The 23,070-nt window shown below is 34.2% G+C and overlaps 1 protein-coding gene across 5 annotated transcripts in view; it reads left to right on the top strand.

Moving 5' to 3' along the window:
• The window catches only part of USP9X (ubiquitin specific peptidase 9 X-linked), a 180,188-nt gene that overhangs the window by 129,581 nt on the left and 27,537 nt on the right, over window positions 1-23,070 (top strand). For all 5 annotated transcript variants that reach the window (XM_077145755.1, XM_077145756.1, XM_077145759.1 and 2 more), the window contains 11 exons: window positions 1,906-2,036; window positions 2,256-2,534; window positions 4,212-4,337; window positions 5,391-5,516; window positions 6,752-6,918; window positions 10,749-10,857; window positions 11,093-11,239; window positions 12,360-12,506; window positions 13,234-13,456; window positions 15,456-15,676; window positions 17,419-17,609. In XM_077145755.1, the coding sequence (XP_077001870.1) occupies window positions 1,906-2,036; window positions 2,256-2,534; window positions 4,212-4,337; window positions 5,391-5,516; window positions 6,752-6,918; window positions 10,749-10,857; window positions 11,093-11,239; window positions 12,360-12,506; window positions 13,234-13,456; window positions 15,456-15,676; window positions 17,419-17,609 (1,867 nt within the window). The remainder of the gene's footprint in view (window positions 1-1,905; window positions 2,037-2,255; window positions 2,535-4,211; window positions 4,338-5,390; window positions 5,517-6,751; window positions 6,919-10,748; window positions 10,858-11,092; window positions 11,240-12,359; window positions 12,507-13,233; window positions 13,457-15,455; window positions 15,677-17,418; window positions 17,610-23,070) is intronic.

Genomic DNA, 23,070 nt, shown 5'->3' with positions numbered 1-23,070 from the left:
ATGTATATCCATTTTCCTTATCCGTTCAGCTGTTGATAGAAAATTTGGGTTGCTTGCTTCTACCTTTTGGCTATTGTGAATAGTGCTGCTATGAACATTGGTGTACAAGTATCTGTCAAAGTCCTGCTTTCATTTCTTCTGGGTATATACATAGAAGTGAGATTGATTGCGGGGTCATATAGTAACTCTGTTTAAACTTTTTTGAGGGATTATCAAATTTTTCCACAGTAGCTGTACCTCACCTCCCACCTTTTTTTTTTAATTGTATCCATTCTTGTTGGTGTGATGTAGTATCTCATTGTGGTTTCGATTTGCATTTCCCTGTTGGCTACTGTGTTGAACATATATTCATGTGCTTATTAGCCATTTGTATATCATTGTAGAATTGTCTATTTTCAAGGCTGTTTATATTTTATTTGGGTTCTTGACTTTTTGTTGCTGAGTTATAGCCGTTCTTTATATATTCTGGTTTTAAACCCTTATCTGAGTCATAGGGTTTTCAAATATTTTCTTCCATTTTATAGGAAGAAAAATGGAAATTTATAGGAAAACTTTCCCATCATCCCAAACAGAACTTTCTTGATGAACAAAACTTTTAATAAGACAAGTTTATCTGTTTTTTTCTTTTGTTGTTCATCCTTTTAGTGTAAAGACTCAATGTTTTTAAAGCAAACATGACATTCTTACACATACCTGGTAAGATTATTTTTTTTGTTTAGACAGTAATTTGGCAACATGTGTCAAAAGTCTTGAACTTTGCACTTCTTTCTGCTTACAGGATTTTTTCCTAAAGAAATAATTACAAAGATTTAGTTGCAAGAATCTTCATTGTTTAAAAAAAAAAGGTGGGGGGAGGGGACAGGCACCCTACCTCTTATGCATTAATTCTAAATGCCATGTAATAGGGGTGGTATACTGGTAAAATGACATGCTGTCATTTTAATTTTTACTGAGGTTGTTGGAGGAGATGAATATTTAATGACGTTAGAAGATATTTACAAAGGTCTTCCTATAAAAACTTAATGTTTCCGTTACATTATGTTCTTCATACTAGGAAAAACCAACAATTTCAACACAATTTGAAAGTTGTTTGAGATTGGCAGCTATTTCCAGGCCAGTCAAAGTTAGTTTATCGTAAGGAAATTACAGTAATTTTCAGTTATCTTTATTTTTTTTCGGCAGAGGTTTTTACTTAAGATTACTTGTGCTCTTTTTTTTTTAATCAAATAGTATTTTAATTAAAGGACAATTACCTTGAAAATAACTTGATTTTTAAATCAATTTTAGGATGTATTTTGATATTCTTGCATTTAGTGTTTAATAGCTAATACTTAATTGTGTCATGGGCGTTAAAAAAACTTTACTGTCTTTTCACTGATATAAAAGAACCTCATTTTAATGTTATGACAAAAGGAAAAGTCAGAACTGCTTATTTTGAGGTGAGTATTAGACGTTACTCCAGTTTTTTTGTTTTTGTTTTGTTTTTGCTTTTTTTAAGGTTCAACTTCTAGGGTACCACTTCAGTAAAGTAAAACAGTTAACACATTGTTAACTGTCATTGTCATTGGGGGCAAACAGTAGAAAAGTTGGTGAGAAGAGGTTGTCATTTTTCAATTTTGTTTTCAGTAAACTTGCTTCCTTTTATAATGTTTTGGTTCCCCCCTCCCCCAGTATCCGGTAGATGAGTAGGGCATGGTGATTTGAGGCCCCTTCATGTTTGAGTTGACTAAAGAGCGTTGGTTGATTTTTACCAATTCAGGACTGGTTATGTCTTTTGAAGTTTGAGCCTGTAGCTCAACTGAATTGATTGTTAATCCATGCTAAAATAGCCTTCAGAATATCAAAATAAAACATGAACACACAGATTATGTTTTTTTATTGACTGTGTCTCTTTTTTCATTACAGATAGCACAACAATAGAAAAATTAAGAGCTATTTGTTTAGATCATGCAAAACTTGGAGAAAGCAGCCTTAGTCCATCTCTTGACTCACTATTCTTTGGTCCTTCGGCCTCACAAGTGCTATACCTAACAGAGGTTGGTTTTTTCCTTTTGAGTTTACTGTTGTTGTTGTTGTTGTTTTTCAATCTGACTTTTTACATGGTAATGTGAAGAATGTGCGTAAGATTGTGATGAGATATTTTTGAAATGGTCAAGAATTTCTTAGCAATGATGATAAAGGGAAAAGAAGTTACTAAATTATTTTAAACATCTTTTAATACAGTCCTTCCTCCCCCCCCCCCCTTTTTTTTCCAGGTAGTTTATGCCTTGTTAATGCCTGCTAGTGCACCTCTGGCTGATGATTCCTCAGACTTTCAATTTCACTTCTTGAAAAGTGGTGGCCTGCCCCTTGTCCTGAGTATGCTAACAAGAAATAACTTCCTTCCAAATGCGGATATGGAAACTCGAAGGGGTGCCTACCTCAACGCTCTTAAAATCGCTAAACTGTTGCTAACTGCCATTGGCTATGGCCATGTTCGTGCTGTGGCAGAAGCTTGTCAGCCAGGTGTAGAAGGCGTGAATCCCATGACATCGGTAATAACAAAATAAAAATCTCTCTATAAGTAGATGGTAATTTAAGTTATTAAATTTTGCAACAACTCTTAAGTAAAGTTCATTCAGAATGTTTAAAGTTCCTTTCCAATGGTATCTCACTTTGGAGGTTTTCTTCTATTAAATTATATTTGTTTTAAAGGTACAAATGCTTTTTACTGACTATACTGCTAACTTGAAAGGGCAATTTCTCCCTATCCCCTTTAATCTTGTCTTTCAATTATTTTAAGCCTAATAAAAAAAACAAGTGAACATGGTAAATCTGGTGTTAACTCATACCTGCCAGATGTACAAAGACACAGGCGATCATAAAAGAGATCTAATTGATTTAGCCTGTTGCCAACCTCCTTCCTGCCTTGACTGACACATAACCTCCAGTTCTGAGTTCTTTCTGACTCTGTCTTTGCCTTGGTTATCATCCTTGATCTGCATCACTGAAAGTTCTCAAGACATGCCAGAATTCAATGTCTGTTTAGGAGAAGTCAACCTATGCATTTAGTTCTCACTAAACTTTGGTTTTTTTACATATATCATTTTTCTGGAATATAGATTTTCTTCTTTAGAAATGGCTTACGTCTGAATTGGGGAGATAGGAATATTGACTGTGATTTTAGGGAATCACTGTTAATTTTCTATGTGATAATGATATTGTGGTTATAATTAAAAGTCAGTGTCCCTATTTTTTAGAAATCACTGTTGAGTTTTTACAGATGAAATTATATGATACCTGAGATTTGCTTCTAAACAATCCTTGGAAAGTGGGATTAGATAAAATAATTTTGGTCCTTTGTTGATAATTTTTGAAGTTGGGTAGTGGGTACATGGGAGTTCATTATATTATTCTCTCTGCTTTCATATATGTTAGAACTTCTCCATAAAAAGGAGGGTAAAATTTTGTGGTTTGTTCATATAAATAAAGAATAGACATTTATAAAACTCTACCACTATCCCCCAACCAAGCTTTATTGTTTTGAATTGTGGCTTCCATGTTAGGAAGGAAAAAAAAGCGATTCTTTTTTTTAACATGGGCGGGCACCGGAAAATTAACCCGGGTCCTCTGGCATGGCAGGCAAGCATTCTTGCCTGCTGAGCCACCGTGGCCCGCCCAAAAAAGTGATTCTTATTAGATTAAAAGGGCAGGTTCTTGTTTTGTTAGGAGAAAAACAGAATTTTGGCATGATCCCTGATTATCTTTTCCTTTTTACCTTTTCTCTAATCTTTATTCAGAAAGTATGCCATTATGGATAGAAGGTACATAATAGCCTCTAATCTCAAGGAACTCACAGTCAGAGGGGAGCTAAATGCAAAATTAGTAAAATAGACATGTCTTAAATACTTGTAGAAATGCTTTCAATATATAGAAAGGGAGTTACAACCTGAGAAGTAGTTGTATCATTTATCCCCTGCAAGTTAAGCTGAGCCCAGATGTAGAAACACGTTAGGTTGATCTAGATTGGAGATTTGCACAGGGATAAAGTAGCACTCCAAAGCACACAAGGAGAGGAAGTCCACATTGCTGTCAGTATGGAGTGCTTTTTGTTGTGGGTTCTACAATAGATATATAGAAGGTCATCCTGAGGGTGGTGATGGATGAGGAGCAAGTGGGTGGGTACGGTTATGTAAAAATTATTTCCAAGTAAAATGGTTAACATTTTTCAGGTCAATCAAGTTACTCATGATCAAGCAGTTGTGCTACAAAGTGCCCTTCAGAACATTCCTAATCCATCATCTGAGTGTATGCTTAGAAATGTATCAATTCGTCTTGCTCAGCAGATATCTGATGAGGTTAGTATTAAACTTTTGAAGCTCTGAGATCCTGAATGGTTCTTTCTACCCACAGCCCTCATTAATTTAGAACAGACCTTTATCACAATTTGAGGCTTAATTTTCTTAGACTCACTCACCTTAATTACTGTCTCAGTTTAGCTAAAATTCTCTTAAAATGAATTTTATCTCTTTAATTATTAATGTTTTTCCAAGTTTTTTATAACTTTATTGAGATATTTTATGTACAATAAGCAGTATCCTTTTAAAGCATGAAATTTATTGAGCTTTGGCAGATGCACATACCTGTGAAATCACTGCCACAATCAAAATATAGAATATTTCTGTCACCCTTTCCTTTTGCCCTGTTGCAGTCATTCTTCTCTCCAGCTTTGGCCCCCAGACAACCACTGGTGGGTTTTCTTGTTTTTGTTTTTGTTTTTTTTGATTATTATAGTTTTCAGTTTCTAGAATTTTATATAAATGAAATCATACAGTATGTACTCTTTAGTGCCTGAGTTTTTTCACTCAGAACAATGATTTTGAGTTTTCTTTTTCTGTGTGTGTCAGTATTCCTTTTTGTTACTATGTAGTATTCCATTATGAATATTCCACATTTTGTTTTTCCATATCTTTGGTGGCAAGGATGTTTAGATTGTTCCTATGTTTTGTCTGTGCAAATGTTTGTGTAGAAGTAGGTTTTCATTTCTCTTGGATAAAAAACTAGGAGTGGAGTGCAGAGCGACGATGCATCAGTGGTAGAGTTTCATCTTTCATGCCGGAGACCCGAAAGAAAAAAAAACTAAGAGTGGAATGGTTGGGTCATCTTTGTAGTCTTTTTTAAGATTCTTCAGAAAATAGTACAAGACGAAGTAATTTTGAGAGTATACTCTGTGGTATTGCTTTTAAATTTAGAAAAGTGGGGCAAAGGCAAATTGGGGACCTAAAGACAGTGAGTAGTACTTCTTCATGGTCATTCCTATTTCTTTAACTAAGAGAAACATTTTTTATTTTCTAGGGGTTATTCCGCTGTAATATTCTATCAACAGTTATCATTACTCATTTATATTGCAGGCTTCGAGATACATGCCTGATATTTGTGTAATTAGAGCTATACAAAAAATTATCTGGGCATCAGGATGTGGGGCATTACAGCTAGTATTTAGCCCAAATGAAGAAATCACTAAAATTTATGAGAAGGTAAGCATTATTACAGAAATATATTCCTTTTAAATAAATATTGCTTAATTGTGCAGGTGACTGAATTTTTGTGACTTCTATCAAGATCCAGTCGGTTGTATCTTAATGGTTGAAAATTAACCAGTAGCTGCTATAGCTAAGATGAGAATATAGTAAAATTTTACTTTGGAAATAAATTACTTCAGAATCCTGCCATGAGGGTGCTTTTTATAATGAAAATGCCTTTCTACTTCTCAGTGAGATCACAAACAATTGTCTCATTGAATTTTTCTCCTATTTCCTTTAGTTACTCTTCTTTCATCATCATCCTGTCCTGTGTAAATTTTGGTTTAGATAAATGTCATTGTGGTATTGTGGCTTTAAGTATTTTTATTTGATTATTGCAGAGCAATCAAAAAAAGGATATGTCAGCCAATTAGGTGTAATCCTTGGCATTCTGATGGATTAAACAAATTATTTACAGAAGGGAGGCTGTTTTTGGTTCTTTGATTTCCTGTCATATATACCTGCCCCTACTAATACCACTGCTGCATATTTAGAAAGGGAAATTGAGTTACAGAAATGTCTTTGGCTTGGTAAAGCTTCCTTTTATGGCTAACACAGATGTTGGTATCTCACAGTATCTGTCTGGTATGGTGTTGGGTATTCATTTAGCAAATATTTGAATGCCTGTTCTGTTTCAGACATGCACTAAAGGTATTACTTTTTGGATAAAAAGTAAAAAAGTTTATTTTGATGAATAAAGTCAGATCAGCATTTATATACCCAAGCATATTCTAAATTATAGAAATCTTTCAAAGCCTTCCTAAATAATTATCCAAGACAATTGCTTCTGAATAAAATGGCACTGGAGGTAAGCTGCATAATACAACTGGTCAGCAGTACCTATCCGCAGTGCCACAATGTTTCTTGAAAAAGAAATGATTATGGCTGTAGAACTATACAACTTGGAAGGTCTCTAGGAATCTGAAGATCAAAGGAGCAAGTGATGTGTTTGGCATGTTCCTTTCATTCTTCTGGGAACATAGCAAAATACTGGAATTAGACTTTATTTTCTGCAATAGTAGTTTTTTGGATTATCATTCCATAAGGGCCTCAAGAGTTGCAGGTGTGAAGAAGAGGCTAAGGCCAAATGGTTTCAGTGAGAAGTTAAGTTTTAAGCACTAATGAAACGTTGTATGACATTTCTTTTAAATGCATCTGTAGGTAATTTGCTCCTGATTATTATTTTACAGACCAATGCAGGCAGTGAGCTGGACTTGGAAGATGAACAGGTTTGCTGTGAGGCATTGGAAGTGATGACATTATGTTTTGCATTGATTCCGACAGCCTTAGATGCGCTTAGTAAAGAAAAGGCTTGGCAGACATTCATTATTGATTTACTGTTGCACTGTCACAGCAAGTAAGTGTCTTTTTTAATTGTAAGAAATGAATTTTATCTTTGTAAGCACAAGTGAATTAATTATGCTGACAGTTTATTCCAGAAATCAAATATTTGTGTCTCTATGATAGCACTGTGATGTTTAGGAAAATTTATTTAACCATGTTTTGCTTAGACCTAAATTTGTTTAGTTTTAGTCTCTGTAATTCTCAAAGCACTAATTTTTCTAATTTCACAATTCATTTTCACTTACAAAGTATATTTTAGCCCATTTTAGAAACCTGATTTAAAAGATTTAAATTAAATAGGACATTAAGGCCCTATCTTGACTTCCTAGATGCCAAGGTTTATTTGTTTGTTTAGTGAAGCTGTTTAATAACAGAAGTAAGAACTTTTTTGCAGTTTGCACTTAGAATGAAGATCATTTATAAAGCTCTTGTTGTCATTGTAGGAGCATTTTAGTCAGTGACATTTTGTTTCAAGCTTCCCTTTCTGTGTCAGTCAATTACAGATTTATAGAAAATGTTGGATTCTATCCTTTTAGGTCAGTTTGGTCCTGACCTTCATGTATAAGGAAATTCTTCAAATTTGAACTCTTTTTAGCACCACTGTTAAATGTAATTGATCTGTCTTATATACATTTGTGAAAAGGCACAGAAAGTGTTCAATTTGCTTATCATTCTATCACATGCCATTCAATAATGACAAAAATCACTGGTGAAAGATTAGTATAAAGTGGAAATAAGCTAATTGCTCATATGAAATATAGTGTAATGAAGTAGATTCAACTTGCCCATTCCAGAGGATGGTCTAAAGTACTTCAGTTTGGGTCTCAAGTGGGAATGACTACTGTTTTAAGATATTCCTTGGATGATTACCTTGAAGACAGCCAGTCCAGCCTGTTCAGGAACTCCTAACTTTTAATGGGAGCCCCACAAATCAGGCTTAGCTTGCTACCTTCTTGAGAAGACTTTATCATCATTGGAAAACTCTGCATTAAAATGGATAAATAGGTCCAGCATGGCTAGTTCCATTTAATTATGCATAGCCAATTTCTTATTCTGTGTTGATTTTTTTTTTAATCTCACACTAAATTAAGAACTTAGTTTAAGATGTTTTTCTCTATTCCCTTTATGAAAATTCCCCTTGTGGGGATTTAGAACCATTTTGCCTCTGTTACCTTGTCTGCAACAATAAAGGAGTATTATAAGGTTAAAATCCTTTTGAGCTTCAGGTATCTGATTTTTAAGGCTCCAACACCATTCTCCTTTTTATCCTGCTCTGCTGTTTATTCCTTTTTTTGTTGTAGTACCTACTACAGAAAAATACATAGTATGTTAGGTAATATTAAATCCTATAGACAAGGTAGGGAGCAGGTAAAGAAATTTGGGGGTGGTCAGCAGAGTTCAGTTTTATATAGGATAGTCAGAGAAGGCTTCAATAAGATGACTTCTATAGAGTAAGGTGTAGTGGTCCCTGTAGATCATTGGGGAAGTGTGTTTTAAGTGGAAGAACAAGAGCTGCAAATGTCCAAAATGGAGACATGCCTGTTGTACTAAAGAACAGCAGAGGAAGGCAGTGTGGCTAGAACTGAGTGAGTAGAGGGGGTCGGTTATAGGAAGTGAGATCAGAGATGTTACAGGCACTTTATCTGACTGTATAGGGTTTGATAGGTCATTGTTAGGCAGTTAATTCTAAATGAAACAGGAAGCCATTGGAGGATTTTAAGCAGAGAAAAGATGTACTCTGACATTTTAAGTTTATTCTGGCTGCTGTGTTGAGAATAGGCTATAGGGTTGCAGAAAAAAATAAACTTTTATTAATCCTAGTAAAAATGATGATGGCTGCAAGTATAGTAGTGGTGGAAGTGGTGAGAAATGATCAAAGTCTGGGCATGTTGTGAAGATAGAGGTAGTGGAATTTGTTGACAGACATGTTTCTTTTGAAATAATGTAGAGCTTTGCATATACTTACGGTAGTTTCAACAGGAATTGACGAGCACGACTATTTTTATCAATTCCTATTAGGCTGCATACCTAACTTGTTTAAAAATTAACTAGGGCTGTGGGAGTGACAGATACGTTTGAAAATCTAATAGAAAGTTGTAGACCTTCCCCCCAGAAAAAAAAAAAAAATATATATATATATATATATATATATATATATATATGTACATGGAAATAATTGGATGTTTTTAAGAGGTTTCTGAAACCATCCATAGTTCCTGTAAGCCAGAGGGATTTAAAAGCCCCTTAAAGTTTTATGGGTCTGAATTTGGGGAAATCCAATTAAGCCAAAGTCAGGAGTGCTTTGTTTAACCCACATTTACTAAAATCGACCATATAGTTCTTTTCTGTGAAGCAGTCTACAAGAATGAAACCTTTGGTGAGGTAACCATCTTATGTTTTATTATGCCTCACTTATTCCAAAAAGGCATATAAGACATCAAGAGGAAATGAAATTGAGTGAGAAAATTAGAGAAATGGAAAGTTAAAGTAAAAACATAAGGGTAAAGCCAGGGAGGAGCTTAGTACACAGAGTATATGCTATTTATTAAGTCTTTTATACTTGAACTATAAATTTGATTCCGAGCTCTCCGGCACCAAGACAGAAATGTGGTAGTTATCCATAAAATGTAATTTGTTATGTCTGTAAGATAGACCTAATGTTTAGTCAGCGGAGACTTGTTGAGCATCTTCTATATGTCAGATGCTGTCCTAGGTTCCAGGGACTCTGGAGCTCTGTCATCAACAAAGCAAAGACCCTGTCCTGAAAAAGAGCTTGCTCTCTAATGGAGACAAACCATGGTCTTGTAAACAAATGGTGCTTATACATTTGGTAACTGTTTCTTGAGCACCTACTGTATGCGAGCCACTATTCTAGGTTCTGGATACACAGCAATAAATTAAATAGATGTTTCTGCCCTCTTGGAGTATTTATTCTGATGAGATATAGATACCATGTAGTATGTAATGTATTTTTTAAAAAGGTAGATCCATAATAGATAAAATTCCCAGTAATGAAATCAAGACGAGTTTTTCCCACAGTCATCATAGAGAGAATATTGGCTAATATAATGGTTCTGTCTTTAGCACAGATCTGTTTCAGGCCCCACCTCCAGTACTTCTGATTCAGTAGGTATGGGATGGGGCAGGAGAATTGGCATTTCTAACAAGATATGTGCTGCTACTGATTTGGAGACCACAATTTGGAAACTACTGGCAAAGTATAAGAGACATTATAGCAACACCTTTCTTGTATTTGCAACAGAATTTCTACAGAGCCATTAGGTCTGAAGCATAATTGATTACAAACAATTCTGTAGAAGGCCAAAATGATACACATAGCTTACTGTGTGAGCATCTTGTAAAGTATCTAGAGAAGCATTTCTAGCTTGTTCAAGGTATCCCACAAAAACTATAGGTTTATAGTCTATTTTATCCACCCCTTGATATGACCCAGCCCTACCCCTAATTTAGTACATATTAAAAGTAGTCAAATTTTTAGAAACTTTGTTTAACCTAGAAATTTGCAAACTCTTCAGCAGTGATAATTTGAGGTTACACGCCTTGGCACACAGCTTAAATTCATCTATTATGTGTTGCTGGCTTGAATGCTTAAGGAAGATTACCTTGTACTTTTTTTGGGGGGGGGGGGGACGGGGGTGCATGGTCTGGGAATCGAACCCGGGTCTCCTGCATGGAAGGTGAGCATTCTACCACTGAACCACCCATGCATCCTGATTACCTTGAACTTTTATTAGTAATTTACCTCCCACTTGCCCTCCACCCCTAATACCCAATAGAGAGATATGAAAATAATATATTAAATGTGAAACATTACTATTTCAGAACTGTTCGTCAGGTGGCACAGGAGCAGTTCTTTTTAATGTGCACCAGATGTTGCATGGGACACAGGCCTCTTCTTTTCTTCATTACTCTGCTCTTTACTGTTTTGGGGGTGAGTCATTTTTTAATATGTTTATGAATGATTTGTTCTTTAAATGAGGAGCATTCAGGAATTTATGGTTTTAGCTTGCATTAAAAACTAGGTCAGTCTATATTTATTTAATAAGTAAAATATTGATTGTTTTCCTTACTATTTACTTCATCTGCTCTAGTTAACTCTGGGTTTTTAAAAAATGGGTTCTTAACATGGGTGTGTAAATTCATATTATTCTACTCTGTTGTTTCAGAGCACAGCCAGAGAGAGAGCTAAACATTCAGGCGACTACTTTACTCTTTTAAGGCACCTTCTTAATTATGCCTACAATAGTAACATTAACATACCCAATGCTGAAGTTCTTCTCAATAATGAAATTGATTGGCTTAAAAGAATTAGGGTAAGTTGTAGGTAATACTCCATTTATCATATCACAATTAAAGTGTTTTATTTATAGTTTAAGCATTTTGAGTGAACAGAAAATATTAAAGAATAATTAAAAGGACCAGAGAATATACTTTGCATTGGTAGATATTAATAACTCACAATTCATATAATGAATGCATAACTAGATTGTTTAAAAGCCTTACTTTACTTGAGACTTGAAATGTTGATGTTCAGCTTCTTCCATTTTAGTATTTTTTAAATTCTCATATTTTTAAGAAATATTTTTGGATTGTTTTCATCAAAAATGAATCTGATAGTTATCCTGGAGATTATTCTTATGCATTATATAGATATCCCTTTTTAGTTTATGGTGTATTGGAGAGGCTGGAGGGAAGCGCTTGAAACTGTTGAGCTGTGTTCCAATAGCCTTGATTCTTGAAGATGATTGTATAACGATATAACTTTTACACTGTGACTGTGGGATTGTGAAGACCTTGAATCTGATCCTCCTTTTATCAGGGTCTGGGCAGATGGATAAAAATAAGAATAAGAAATAAATAAATAATAGGGGAAGGGATAAAATAAATTGGGCAGTTGGAAATAGTAGTGGTCAATGAGAAGGAGGGGTGAGGTGTAAGGGATATGGAATGTATGAGTTTTTTATTTTTATTTCTCTTTCTGGAGTGATGCAAATGTTCTAAAAATGATCATGGTGTGAATACACAACTATATGATGATATTATGAGCCACTGATTGTACACCATGTATGGACTGTGTGTGTATGAAAATTTGTCAATAAAAATATATTTTTTAAAATGAGTCTGACAGAGACTGCACTTAAATTTAGCTTTTGATCTTAACACCTGAAATACCTGAAACTTTTTACTTAGGGGCAATTGTATGAGAATTTATTTCTGAGGAGATTGGTAGCCTTTAACCTTCAAATTAGCATTTCTTCTGGTGGTATGTAAAGCCTATTTCCAGAGAGTTCTGAAGGAAAAGTAAACATGCTTGAATGGAAAAGTTTTGGTGAACTATCTCTGAGCTCTCACTTCCCTCCAGCTTTCTCTTGTCCTGGCTCTTCCCTCCCTTTCTTTCTTTTATAAGTTAGGCTTTTTTTTTTTCTTTGATAGGATGATGTTAAAAGAACAGGTGAAACAGGTGTTGAAGAAACTATCTTGGAAGGCCATCTTGGAGTAACAAAAGAGTTACTGGCCTTTCAAACGCCTGAGAAAAAGTATCATATTGGTTGTGAAAAAGGAGGTGCTAATCTCATAAAAGTAAGTTCTGTCGTCTTTGCCTAGAAGAAACTAGATATCATAATCTTCTGAATGTATTATTATTAGCAAATTCATCTGATTGACCTATAGTGTCTTTGATGTGTTATATTGTCCTTTTCTCTTCTCCTCCTGCTTTTTAAAAACCTTTATACAGGTTACAGTAATTTTTAAAATACAGTTGTGCTTTATGTTTATTCAAGGGTAGCCTCAAAATGTTTTATATTAATAAAATTTCAGTATAAAGTATTGTAAATAAGCATTTAATTTTTCTGTTTAGAAAATCTGAATTTTTCACTTCATTTTAAATGAGACAACTTAAATTTAAATGACGCAAACCTATTTTGCAAGACGGTTCATCTTGAATATCATACTTTAATGAGTTTTTTTTTCCCATTTGTACATTTTAGTAGTTTATTTTTCTTCAAAATAAGTTTATTTTGGAATGCATATGATTAAAAGGGTAATGTATTTAGAATGTATTTTTCTTACGTACTACAGTTAACTCTTTCTTAATACTTTAAAAAGAATTTAACGTGGAAAATTGGATATGTTTGTCAATTACAGTAAAGTCTGTCAAAGTGAAATTTTTACTAGAAAATCCAAATAAAGTCTGAAATGTAGTAAGATCTTGAATTTGACAAATAATTTTAAAATATTTCCTTCTAATGGGCAGTTCTTTCTAAAATATGTATCATTACTAATTTGTAATTCGTTTTCAACTCTTTAGGAATTAATTGATGACTTCATCTTTCCTGCATCCAACGTTTACCTGCAGTATATGAGGAATGGGGAATTGCCAGCCGAGCAGGCTATTCCAGTCTGTAGTTCACCAGCTACTATTAATGCTGGTTTTGAATTACTTGTAGCATTAGCTGTTGGCTGTGTGAGAAATCTCAAACAGATAGTAGACTCTTTGACTGAAATGTATTACATTGGCACAGCAATAACTAGTAAGTATTTTAAATTATATGATCAGAGATAATTCTCAAGTTTCATATTTTGTCTTTCTTTTCATAAACACCTTCAACACGTTTTTATTTCAGCAACTAGTTTAATATTTTTAACAAGCATGTATAATTAAGACCATTATAAGCAGAGAGCCTTAATACAGAAAGATTTTCAAGTGCTTGTTAAATATTTGTTAAGTGCTTTCCTATAAATGGTGCAAATATTTGGCAAAATATAAGTTTCTTCTCATCTGAAATAAAGCCCAATCTCCAGAGTAGTAAGTAGCCAAAATAGCTGCCACAAAGTTCAAACTTAAAACCCAGTTTTGGACAGGCCGTGGTGGCTCAGTAGGCAGAGTTCACGCCTGCCATGCCAGAGACCTGTGTTTGGTTCCTGGTTCCTGTCCATGTGAAAAAAAAAAGAAAAAACCCAGTTGTATGTGTTGGAAAACCTTTCAGGCTGTCACATAGATGCTTTTTTACTGTTATTTTCATCTGAGCTCTTAAGAAAGATCTGGCTTTGAATAGAATGAAAAGATAGCATTTTAGTATACTTCACGTTCTCAGTTAACACATTAAGCCCATGAATCAGGCTGTAGTCTCCGGATCTTATAGGTAAGTAACATAAAAGCTCACCTGAAGTGGGGTAATATAAAGTAACAGAAAAAGCAGAAATAAGAATTCAAACACAAGTGAGGATGTTTCATTTTTAAATAAAGCCACTGTTTATCCACAAAGGTTAAGAATATAATTGATTATAATAAAACTTAATGAACATGCCAAATTACTTTTTATTGTGTGTTTCAGAATATAAGCAAATATCTAATGACATTTTAGGAGTTTCTGATTAAACTGACCACTTTAAAGGTTAGACCTTCAGTTTATCCTATCAAATCTCAAAAGAGGTTTGATGGTGGTGTTTTTGTTTTTTTAACTTATTGGAGGTTTTTTGTTTTGTTTTGTTTGTTGTTTTTAAGTAGTAGATTTGCATGGTAAAAGTCAAGTACTAAAGAAGGGTATACACTAAAAAGTATGTCTCCTTCCCATTTCAGATCCCCAGTTCCCCTTCACAGCAGGAGCCATTATCCATTATCATCCTGACATGTCTCTCCTCCCTGAGTTTCTGTGTATGCAAAAATCTACGTGTCCCTTTTTTCCTTTGGTTTAGGCTTTTAACCACAAATTGGAATATAGTACACACAATTTCTTCATTTTGTTTTTCACCTAATATTATATCTCTGATTGTTCCCTATCAGCATGTAAATATCTACCTGATTCCATTTATTGGCTATATATCTTTCACTTCAATATATTACAGTTTATTTAACCAGTCCTTTAGACAATGATGTGCATATAAGTTGTTTCCAGTTTTATGCTAGGTGGTGAGAGATATACTGTGATGTACAATTCTCACAGAACTTTCAAATCCACTATCTCATTTGCTCCTCAGAATAACACTGGGTATAGGCAAAGCAAGGGTTACTCTTATTATTGCATATACTAAGAAGGAAACACTCATCTGAATGGGAAAGAATTGGTAAGCCTCAGTACCAGGATGTGAACCCAGGTGGTTGTTTGGCGATTATTTAAAACTGAGCAAACTGTAATGTGTTGATGCATTTACATTTCGTGCCATAGTGATTTTGAAGGCAACATACAAAAGTGTAATAATTTTAAAAGCTGGTAATGACTAAATAAAAAAGATAGAACTAAAATTAGCATGTAGAAATGAACATTATACCATTTGGTATGACTACTTCTAAAATTGCCATAGAAGAAAATCAGAAAAAAATGTGGGTTCATGAGTGTTGGGATAAGAATGTGTACCATGGTGCATGTTGCTGTCTGGAATTTGTTGAGGATAAAATGAAAACTTAGAGCACTGCTTCAGGGTGGCTGCAGTCGGTGGTAGAATTGTTACTGATGTCAGTTTTTCAATTTAATGGTTGCAAGAGTCAGAATATTTGTGTTAATGCTACAAGAATCTTTTCTCATTTCTCAGCTTGTGAAGCACTTACTGAGTGGGAATATCTGCCACCCGTTGGACCTCGCCCACCGAAAGGATTTGTGGGGCTGAAAAATGCTGGTGCTACTTGTTACATGAATTCTGTGATTCAACAACTATACATGATTCCTTCCATCAGGAATGGTATTCTTGCAATTGAAGGCACGGGTAGTGATGTAGATGATGATATGTCTGGGGATGAAAAACAGGACAATGAGGTAAATTCTAATTATCACTTCTGCATTCTGTGTTTAAGTTCCTGATTGATACCAGATACTGTTGTTCTCTCTTAGAGTAATTACACTTTTGTTGAACCTGTTGAAGCATGTTTGAAGATAGGATTGGAATCTCCCAATATGAACTGCTGCCTCTTGACAAAATATGGTGTTCACTATCTACCAGACCTTAAATGGCAATTAATTTTTATGACGGTTTATCTATATATCTTTAAAGCACCAGTTAATGTATTAATGTTTCACATGAAAAGTGTTGAATATAATTCAGAGTTCATGTAATAGTTAGAATCTTCATTTTTAATAATAGTTTAAATCATATTTTCTCTTTCATATTTAAATTAAGTATCTCTATTAATTTTGGCCAAGTTGTCTTATCTGTTGTTTCATTATCTGTGATTATTTTTAGGTTACTCTTATACGTCCCACAGATCATAGCTCTTCTTTGTTAGGAAACAGACTTTCTATCTTAGATAATGTTACATGGTCTTGTGGCAAAATTTAGGCTGCCTACCAAAGTATCCAATGCAAAATAAAGCTATGAAAAAGTTAGATTTAGGAGCAAATCAGAGTGGACATGATTGTGTTGTGACTACAGCTTATTCTAATTGTAGTAAATGTCTTGAATGGTTCTTTCTTCATTCCCTCTCTTCAGTTGCCAGGACTAGTTTCGCTCTCAGGAAGTAGTTCATCACTTACGGAGGTTCTGAAACATGTATTTGCCTCACCTCTTCCCCAGACGTACCAAATCAGACTGTCAAGAAATTGGCAACTGAACATTTTTACTTTTTTTGAAAGCTTCATAGGAATTGCGTACACTCACACTTGGTTAAAAACCACTGCTCTGAGGCAAAATTAGAATTCAAATTCTAGTTCTGTAGCCCATCACATCACTGGGATGTTGAGTTAAACACTAGTAGGGATAGCTAATTGTACCAGCCAAAAGTAAATGAGGCAAACAAAATATGATACAATTTCAATAAGGTGTCCTACCTCGCGCCTATGGTACCCTGTGCTCTACACTGCCTTGATAACCTATGACACTGTGGAATTTTGTTTGCATTTTGCTTATATGCTTTTCCCTTTCCTAGACTATAAGATTCTCATGGGCAGGGACTAGATAGTGTTTATTTCTGTATCACAGCTCTTAGACAGTTGAGAGCATATAGAAGAATGTTTGACTAACTGTAAAACAACTAAATTCTGCTCTGTATCTGCCACAGAATTACTCCCTTTAGAAGATTTTGCATTTGCTATATCTTCTACCAGTACTACTTTTGATAACCAAATTTTATTGAATGTTTGTAGTTCTGAGCACTTGACATACATCCTCTCATATAATCCTCACAACAGCTACGTGAAGAATGTATTATGAGGGAATGAGGCTTAGAAAGGTTGAGTAACTTAGTTGCTCAGAGTAACTTCGCTTGTAAGTGACAGTGCCTACATGTGTGTCCAGTTCAGTCTTGTGTAACCACTACATTTAACTCAATATATTCCCTTTCTGATAACTCATGGAAGTAGTGGGGATAAACACTAATACTGTAAATTGAAATTCATGAATTGAATGTTAGTGCTTTGGAAATTAGAAACATTTATATATATATTATATTCTATAATTATAGAAATATAAATCATGTGTTCATTAACTTATTTTTAATCTCAATGTATTTTACTGTATTTTTAAAGTTAGATTAGCTCATTACTGATGTATCTTTGGTTTCTAGAGCAATGTTGATCCCAGAGATGATGTATTTGGATATCCTCAACAATTTGAAGACAAACCAACATTAAGTAAAACTGAAGATAGGAAAGAGTACAATATTGGTGTCTTAAGACACCTTCAGGTCATCTTTGGTCATTTAGCTGCTTCTCGACTACAATACTATGTGCCCAGAGGCTTTTGGAAACAGTTCAGGTAAACTATTCTAAAATATATGTTGGAAAGAATATATAAAAATATTTAATAATTGTTGGGTTTATAATTATGGTGTTTATAATACAGCTATAAATATTACTTAATATTTAAACAATAGTAATAGGTTTTTTCCTTCTCATTGTTTTCATATGAGGAGGTAGAAAACTGTTCGTAGTAAGGAGTGACAGCATTCTTGATTTCTCAAGAGTGTTACTAACTTTTTATTATGGGAAACTTTCAGTACATACAAAAGTAGAATAGTATGTATCCTTGTGAACTCACCATCCAGCCTCAGCAGTTGACAATCTATGGCCACTCTTTCCAGTTTTTGCAGCAAACCCCAGTTATGTAATTTCATCCATAAATATTTTAGTATATATCTGTCTGTATTTTAAACATAACCTTGATACAGTTATCAGGTCTTTTAAAAATCCTTAATATCAGATATTCTTGTCAGTGTTCAAATTTTCCCAGTTATCTCATTATTGTATTTTACGGTGTTTTTAAAATTCAGCATCCAAATAAGGTCCATGTGCTGCAAATGATGAGTCTCTTTTAATCTTTTTTCCATCCTTATTATTATTTGTTGAAGAAACTAGATAGTCTTAAATTTTCCCCCAATGTGTATTTAGTATTTTCCATTTTTCTTGATCCCGTTTTTTCCTGGAAATGGATAGAGGCTTGATCAGATTCAGGTGTTATTTTTCTTTTTCCTGTTTTTTGGAATGGATAGGAAAGAGTGCTTCATATAGGTGGTAATGTTTGCCTCTATAAGGAGTGGTGGAACAGAAAGTCTTTTAAAGTCTCTTTTGATGTTAACAGCCATTGATCATCACTGCCTAAATCCTATTTCATCAGGGTTACAAAATTGCAATATTTTGATCATTCTTTCATTTATTAGCTAGAACAGATGTATAAAGGGAAACAGTCTCTTTCACCAACTATTTGGCCACCCTAATGTACAAATTTATAGGAAAGGCAGGTTAAATGGTCTTTTCTTTTCCTTTATTTATCAATTTATAAAATTATGGGTTCATTCCCTAGCATTCTCCAAAAATGAGCTATAAGCCTATTAAGATTTAAAAACAAAAAACAAACCCTCAATTACATCTTGATCTTGTTTCTTTGACTTCATTTATTTCACTGATTTTTTTTTTTTTTTTTTTTTTGGTTAAATCAATGCCTGTGTGTTGTATACTATGCTAAAATACCACGGTAAGATCACATAACTTTATTATATATATAAAAGACTATGATTCCTGATAGCAGTCTTTTGTTGTTATTTTTGAGTAATACTTCTTAAAATCTCTTCAATAAGATACCTCACAAATCATATGAAACTTAACACCCCACAAAGGATAGGTCACGTCTACTTAAAATTTAGGCCTAAGAGTCACCCCCAAGAGAGCCTCTTTAGTTGCTCAGATGTGGCCTCTCTCTCCAGCCAACACAACAAGCAATCTCACCACCCTCCCCCTATCTACGTGGGACATGACTCCCAGGGGTGTGGACCTTCCTGGCAACGTGGGATAGAGATCCTAGAGTGAGCTGAGACTCTGCATCAAGGGATTGAGAAAAACCCTAGAATGAGCTGAGACTTAGCATCAAGGAATTGAGAAAACCTTCTCGACCAAAAGGGGGAAGAGGGAAATGAGACAAAGTGTCAATGGCTGAGAGATTCTAAACAGAGTCGAGAGGTTATCCTGGAGATCATTCTTAGGCATCAAGTAGATATCACCTTGTTATTCAAGATGTAATGGAGAGGCTGGAGGGAACTGCCTGAAAATGTAGAGCTCTGTTCCAGTAGCCATGTTTCTTGATGATGATTGTATACTGATACAGCTTTCACAGTGTGACTGTGTGATTGTGAAAACCTTGTGTCTGATGCTCCTTCTATCTACCTTGTCAACAAAGGAGTAGAACATATGGAATAAAAATAAATAGTAGGGGGAACAAATGCTAAAATAAATTTAGTTTGAAATGCTAGTGATCAATGAAAGCGAGGGGTAAGGGGATGGTAGATATATTTTTTTTTCTTTCCTGTGTTCGTTTTATTTCTTTTTCTATTGTCTATTTCTTTTTCTGAATTAATGCAAATGTTCTAAGAAATGATGAATATGCAACTAAATGATGATATTGTGAATTACTGATTATGTTGATGTTTTATTTTGTTTATTTTTTAATTAATAAATAAATTTTTTAAAAAAAGATACCTCACAAAGAGAAGAGGAATGAAACAAAGGGTCACCTGACACTGGCACTCTGGTCCATATTCCCTACTTCAGTCAAAGCAGCTCCCCTTTTATCTATTGGAATACTTATTCAGATTTCTTTTAAAACCACTGTTTTATAGTATAGTGACCCACACCCATGATTTACCATATGAATTCCTTTTTATTTTCTTATTTCTTATTGTAAAAAGTAACATATGAACTGAAAAACAATAAATATCAAAGCATACTGCAACACTTAGTTATAGAACAGATTTCAGAGTTTGGTATGGGTTAGTGTTCCACAATTTTAGGTTTTTCCTTCTAGCTGCTCCAAGACACTAGAGTCTAAAAGAAATAATGACATAATGACTCAGCAGTCATGCTCATGAATTCCTTTTATTCCCCTAATTAGGCCCCCTACTTCTTAGTCCACTTTTGCCCTTTCAGTTCCATCACCTCATATACCCCTTCTCCTCTGTGGCTATTCCACCACATTTTCTTTCTCTAGCTTATTCCATCTCTGCCATAAGGCAAAAAGCATTTCTGTTCTCTTGCTTTTCCAAGTAACTCTCACAGTTGAAGCTTTTATTTTAAAATTTGTCGCTCAATTATAAATATTAGTTTTCTCTTATTATAATGTTTCTCAGTTATATACTCCCTATATGCTTAAAGGAGCTCAAAATTTGTCTAGACTAACACTTTCAGGTTATCCACCCTTGCAGAACATAATATGCTCTTGATATATATTGGTTAACTAACCACATCCCTGTCCTCTCCACACCCCCTCAATTTTTCGTTTGGAAAATTTCACACCCTACAGGAAAGGAAAAGAACTATGCCAATCACCTTCATTTTATAGTTTGCCCGAATTTACCAGTTAACATTTTGTCACTTTCATTTATCTTGCTATGTGTATACTCAGTTTTTGGTGTTTGTTTTTTCTAAACCAGTTGCCGGTAGGCTAAAGACATCATGAGAGTTCACCCTTAAAAACTTCCGCATGTTTCTTCTAACAATATAGCCATTTTCCTTCTTAAGTATAATAAGATTATCACAACCAATACATCTTTAAAGCCATTTTATTGAGAGAAATTTGCATACTATACAATCCGCCTAAAGTGTACAATCATTGACTTCTAGCATATTCACAGAATTGTGTAACATCACCACAATCAATTCTAAAACATTTTCACGACTCCAAAGAGAAAAACTCCATACCCCTCAGCAATCACCTCTCAGTCCTTCTGTCCTTCTCTAGCCCTACATAACCACATATCTATTACTGCCAGAGCAAACACTTTTCCCCCATCTCTATTCATTTATATTTACATTTTTATATAAACAAGTTGAACAGTATGTAGTTTTTGTCTGTTTTCTTTCACTTAACCTAATGCTTGTTTTTTTTTTAATTGATGAAAGAATATTCGTATATTACTATTTACTATAGTTCATAGTTTGCTTTAGGTGTATTTATACCCATATACCACCCTATTATTAACATCTTGTGAATTCTACCATATATTTGTTCTAATTAGATTTGTACTATTGACCACACTCATCATCCAGGAGAGGGTTCGCTCTGTTATCCAGTCCCATGTTTCATCCTTGGCTTTCCTTCTAGTGACATACAGGACCCTAAACTTTCCGTTTCAACTATAATTGCACCTACTTACCACTTCTGTTAATTATGTTCACTATATTGTGGTACTATCACCTCTAACCATTTCCGAACATTTAAAATCAACCTAAATTCTACATAAATGAAGCATAAGCTCCCCATTTTCTGCCTTCATTCTGTGTCTTCTGATATTCTAGATTGTATTCTAGATTGTAACACCATGAGTTTGCTAGTTATATTTAGTTCATATTAGTGAGGTCATACAGTATTTGTCTTTTTGTGTCTGACTTATTTCACTCAACATTCTGTCCTCAGGGTTCATCTATGTTGTCACATGTGTCAAGACTTCATTTCTTCTTACAGCTGAATATTCCATTGTATCTATATAGCCCATTTTGTTTGTCCAGTCATTGATAGATGGATACCTGGGTTGTTTCCATCTTTTGCCAATTTAATAATGCCACTATGAACATTGGTGTGCAAATATTTGTTTGCGTCTCTGCCTTCATTTCTTCTCAGTATACAGCTAGTAGTGGAATTGCCATATCATATGGCAGTTCTATATTGAGCTTCCTGAGGAACTGCAAAACTGTCTTCTATAGCGGCTGTACCATTCTACATTCCCCACTAGCAGTAAATAAGTGTTCTTATTTCCCTACATCCTCTCTAACACTTGTAGTTTTTTTTGTTGTTTGTTTTTTAATACTGGCTAGTCTAGTAGGTGTGAAATGATATCTTATTGTGGTTTTGATTTGCATTTACCTGATAGCTGGAATGTTGAGAATCTTTTCATGTGCTTTTTAGCCATTTGTATTTTCCTTCTGGAAAAATGTCTATCCGTGTCTTTTGCTGCTTGGATTCTACTATACTCAAGAAATTTGATATTGATTTAATAATCAGCAGTGTACTAATATTTTGTAAAATATTCTTTACGACTATTTTATTTTTTTGTCAGTCTACTAACCAGTCAGTAAGTACACAGATTTGATTGTTACCTCTTTAGTCTCCTTTAATCTAAAATAATTTCTCTAACTTGTCATGATTTTGAAATTTTTTTTAATTTTTATTAATAGTCAATCATCATACAATATGAACATTCTTTTTTCTCACATAGTTGTATATCATCATCATGATCATTTCCTAGAACATTTGCATCAATTCAGAAAAAGAAATAAAAAGAAAACAGGAAAAAAAAAATCATACATACCAAACCCCTCACCCCTCCCCTTCATTGATCACCAGCATTTCAATCTACTAAATTTATTTTAACATTTGTTCCCCCTATTATTTATTTATTTTTAATTTATGTTTCACTCATCTGTCCATAAGGTAGATAAAAGAAGCATCAGACACAAGGTTTTCACAATCACACAGTGACACTGTGACAGCTATATCATTATACAATCATTGTCATAAAACATGGCTACTAGAGCACAGCTCTACATTTTCAGGCAGTTTCCTCCAGCATCTCTGTTATGCCTTAAGTAAAAAAAAAAGTGATACCTATTTAGCGTGTGAAAATCACAAGATAATCTCTCAGCTCTGTTTGGAATCTCTAGCCTTTGACACTTTATTTTATCTCATTTCTCTTCCCCCTTTCATTCGAGACGGTTTTCTCAATCCCTTGGTG

The sequence above is a fragment of the Tamandua tetradactyla genome, chromosome X (genome assembly GCF_023851605.1).
Source record: "Tamandua tetradactyla isolate mTamTet1 chromosome X, mTamTet1.pri, whole genome shotgun sequence".
NCBI lineage: Eukaryota > Metazoa > Chordata > Mammalia > Pilosa > Myrmecophagidae > Tamandua > Tamandua tetradactyla.
Note: the sequence above shows the minus strand (reverse complement) of the source record. Positions and strands in the feature narration are given on the sequence as shown.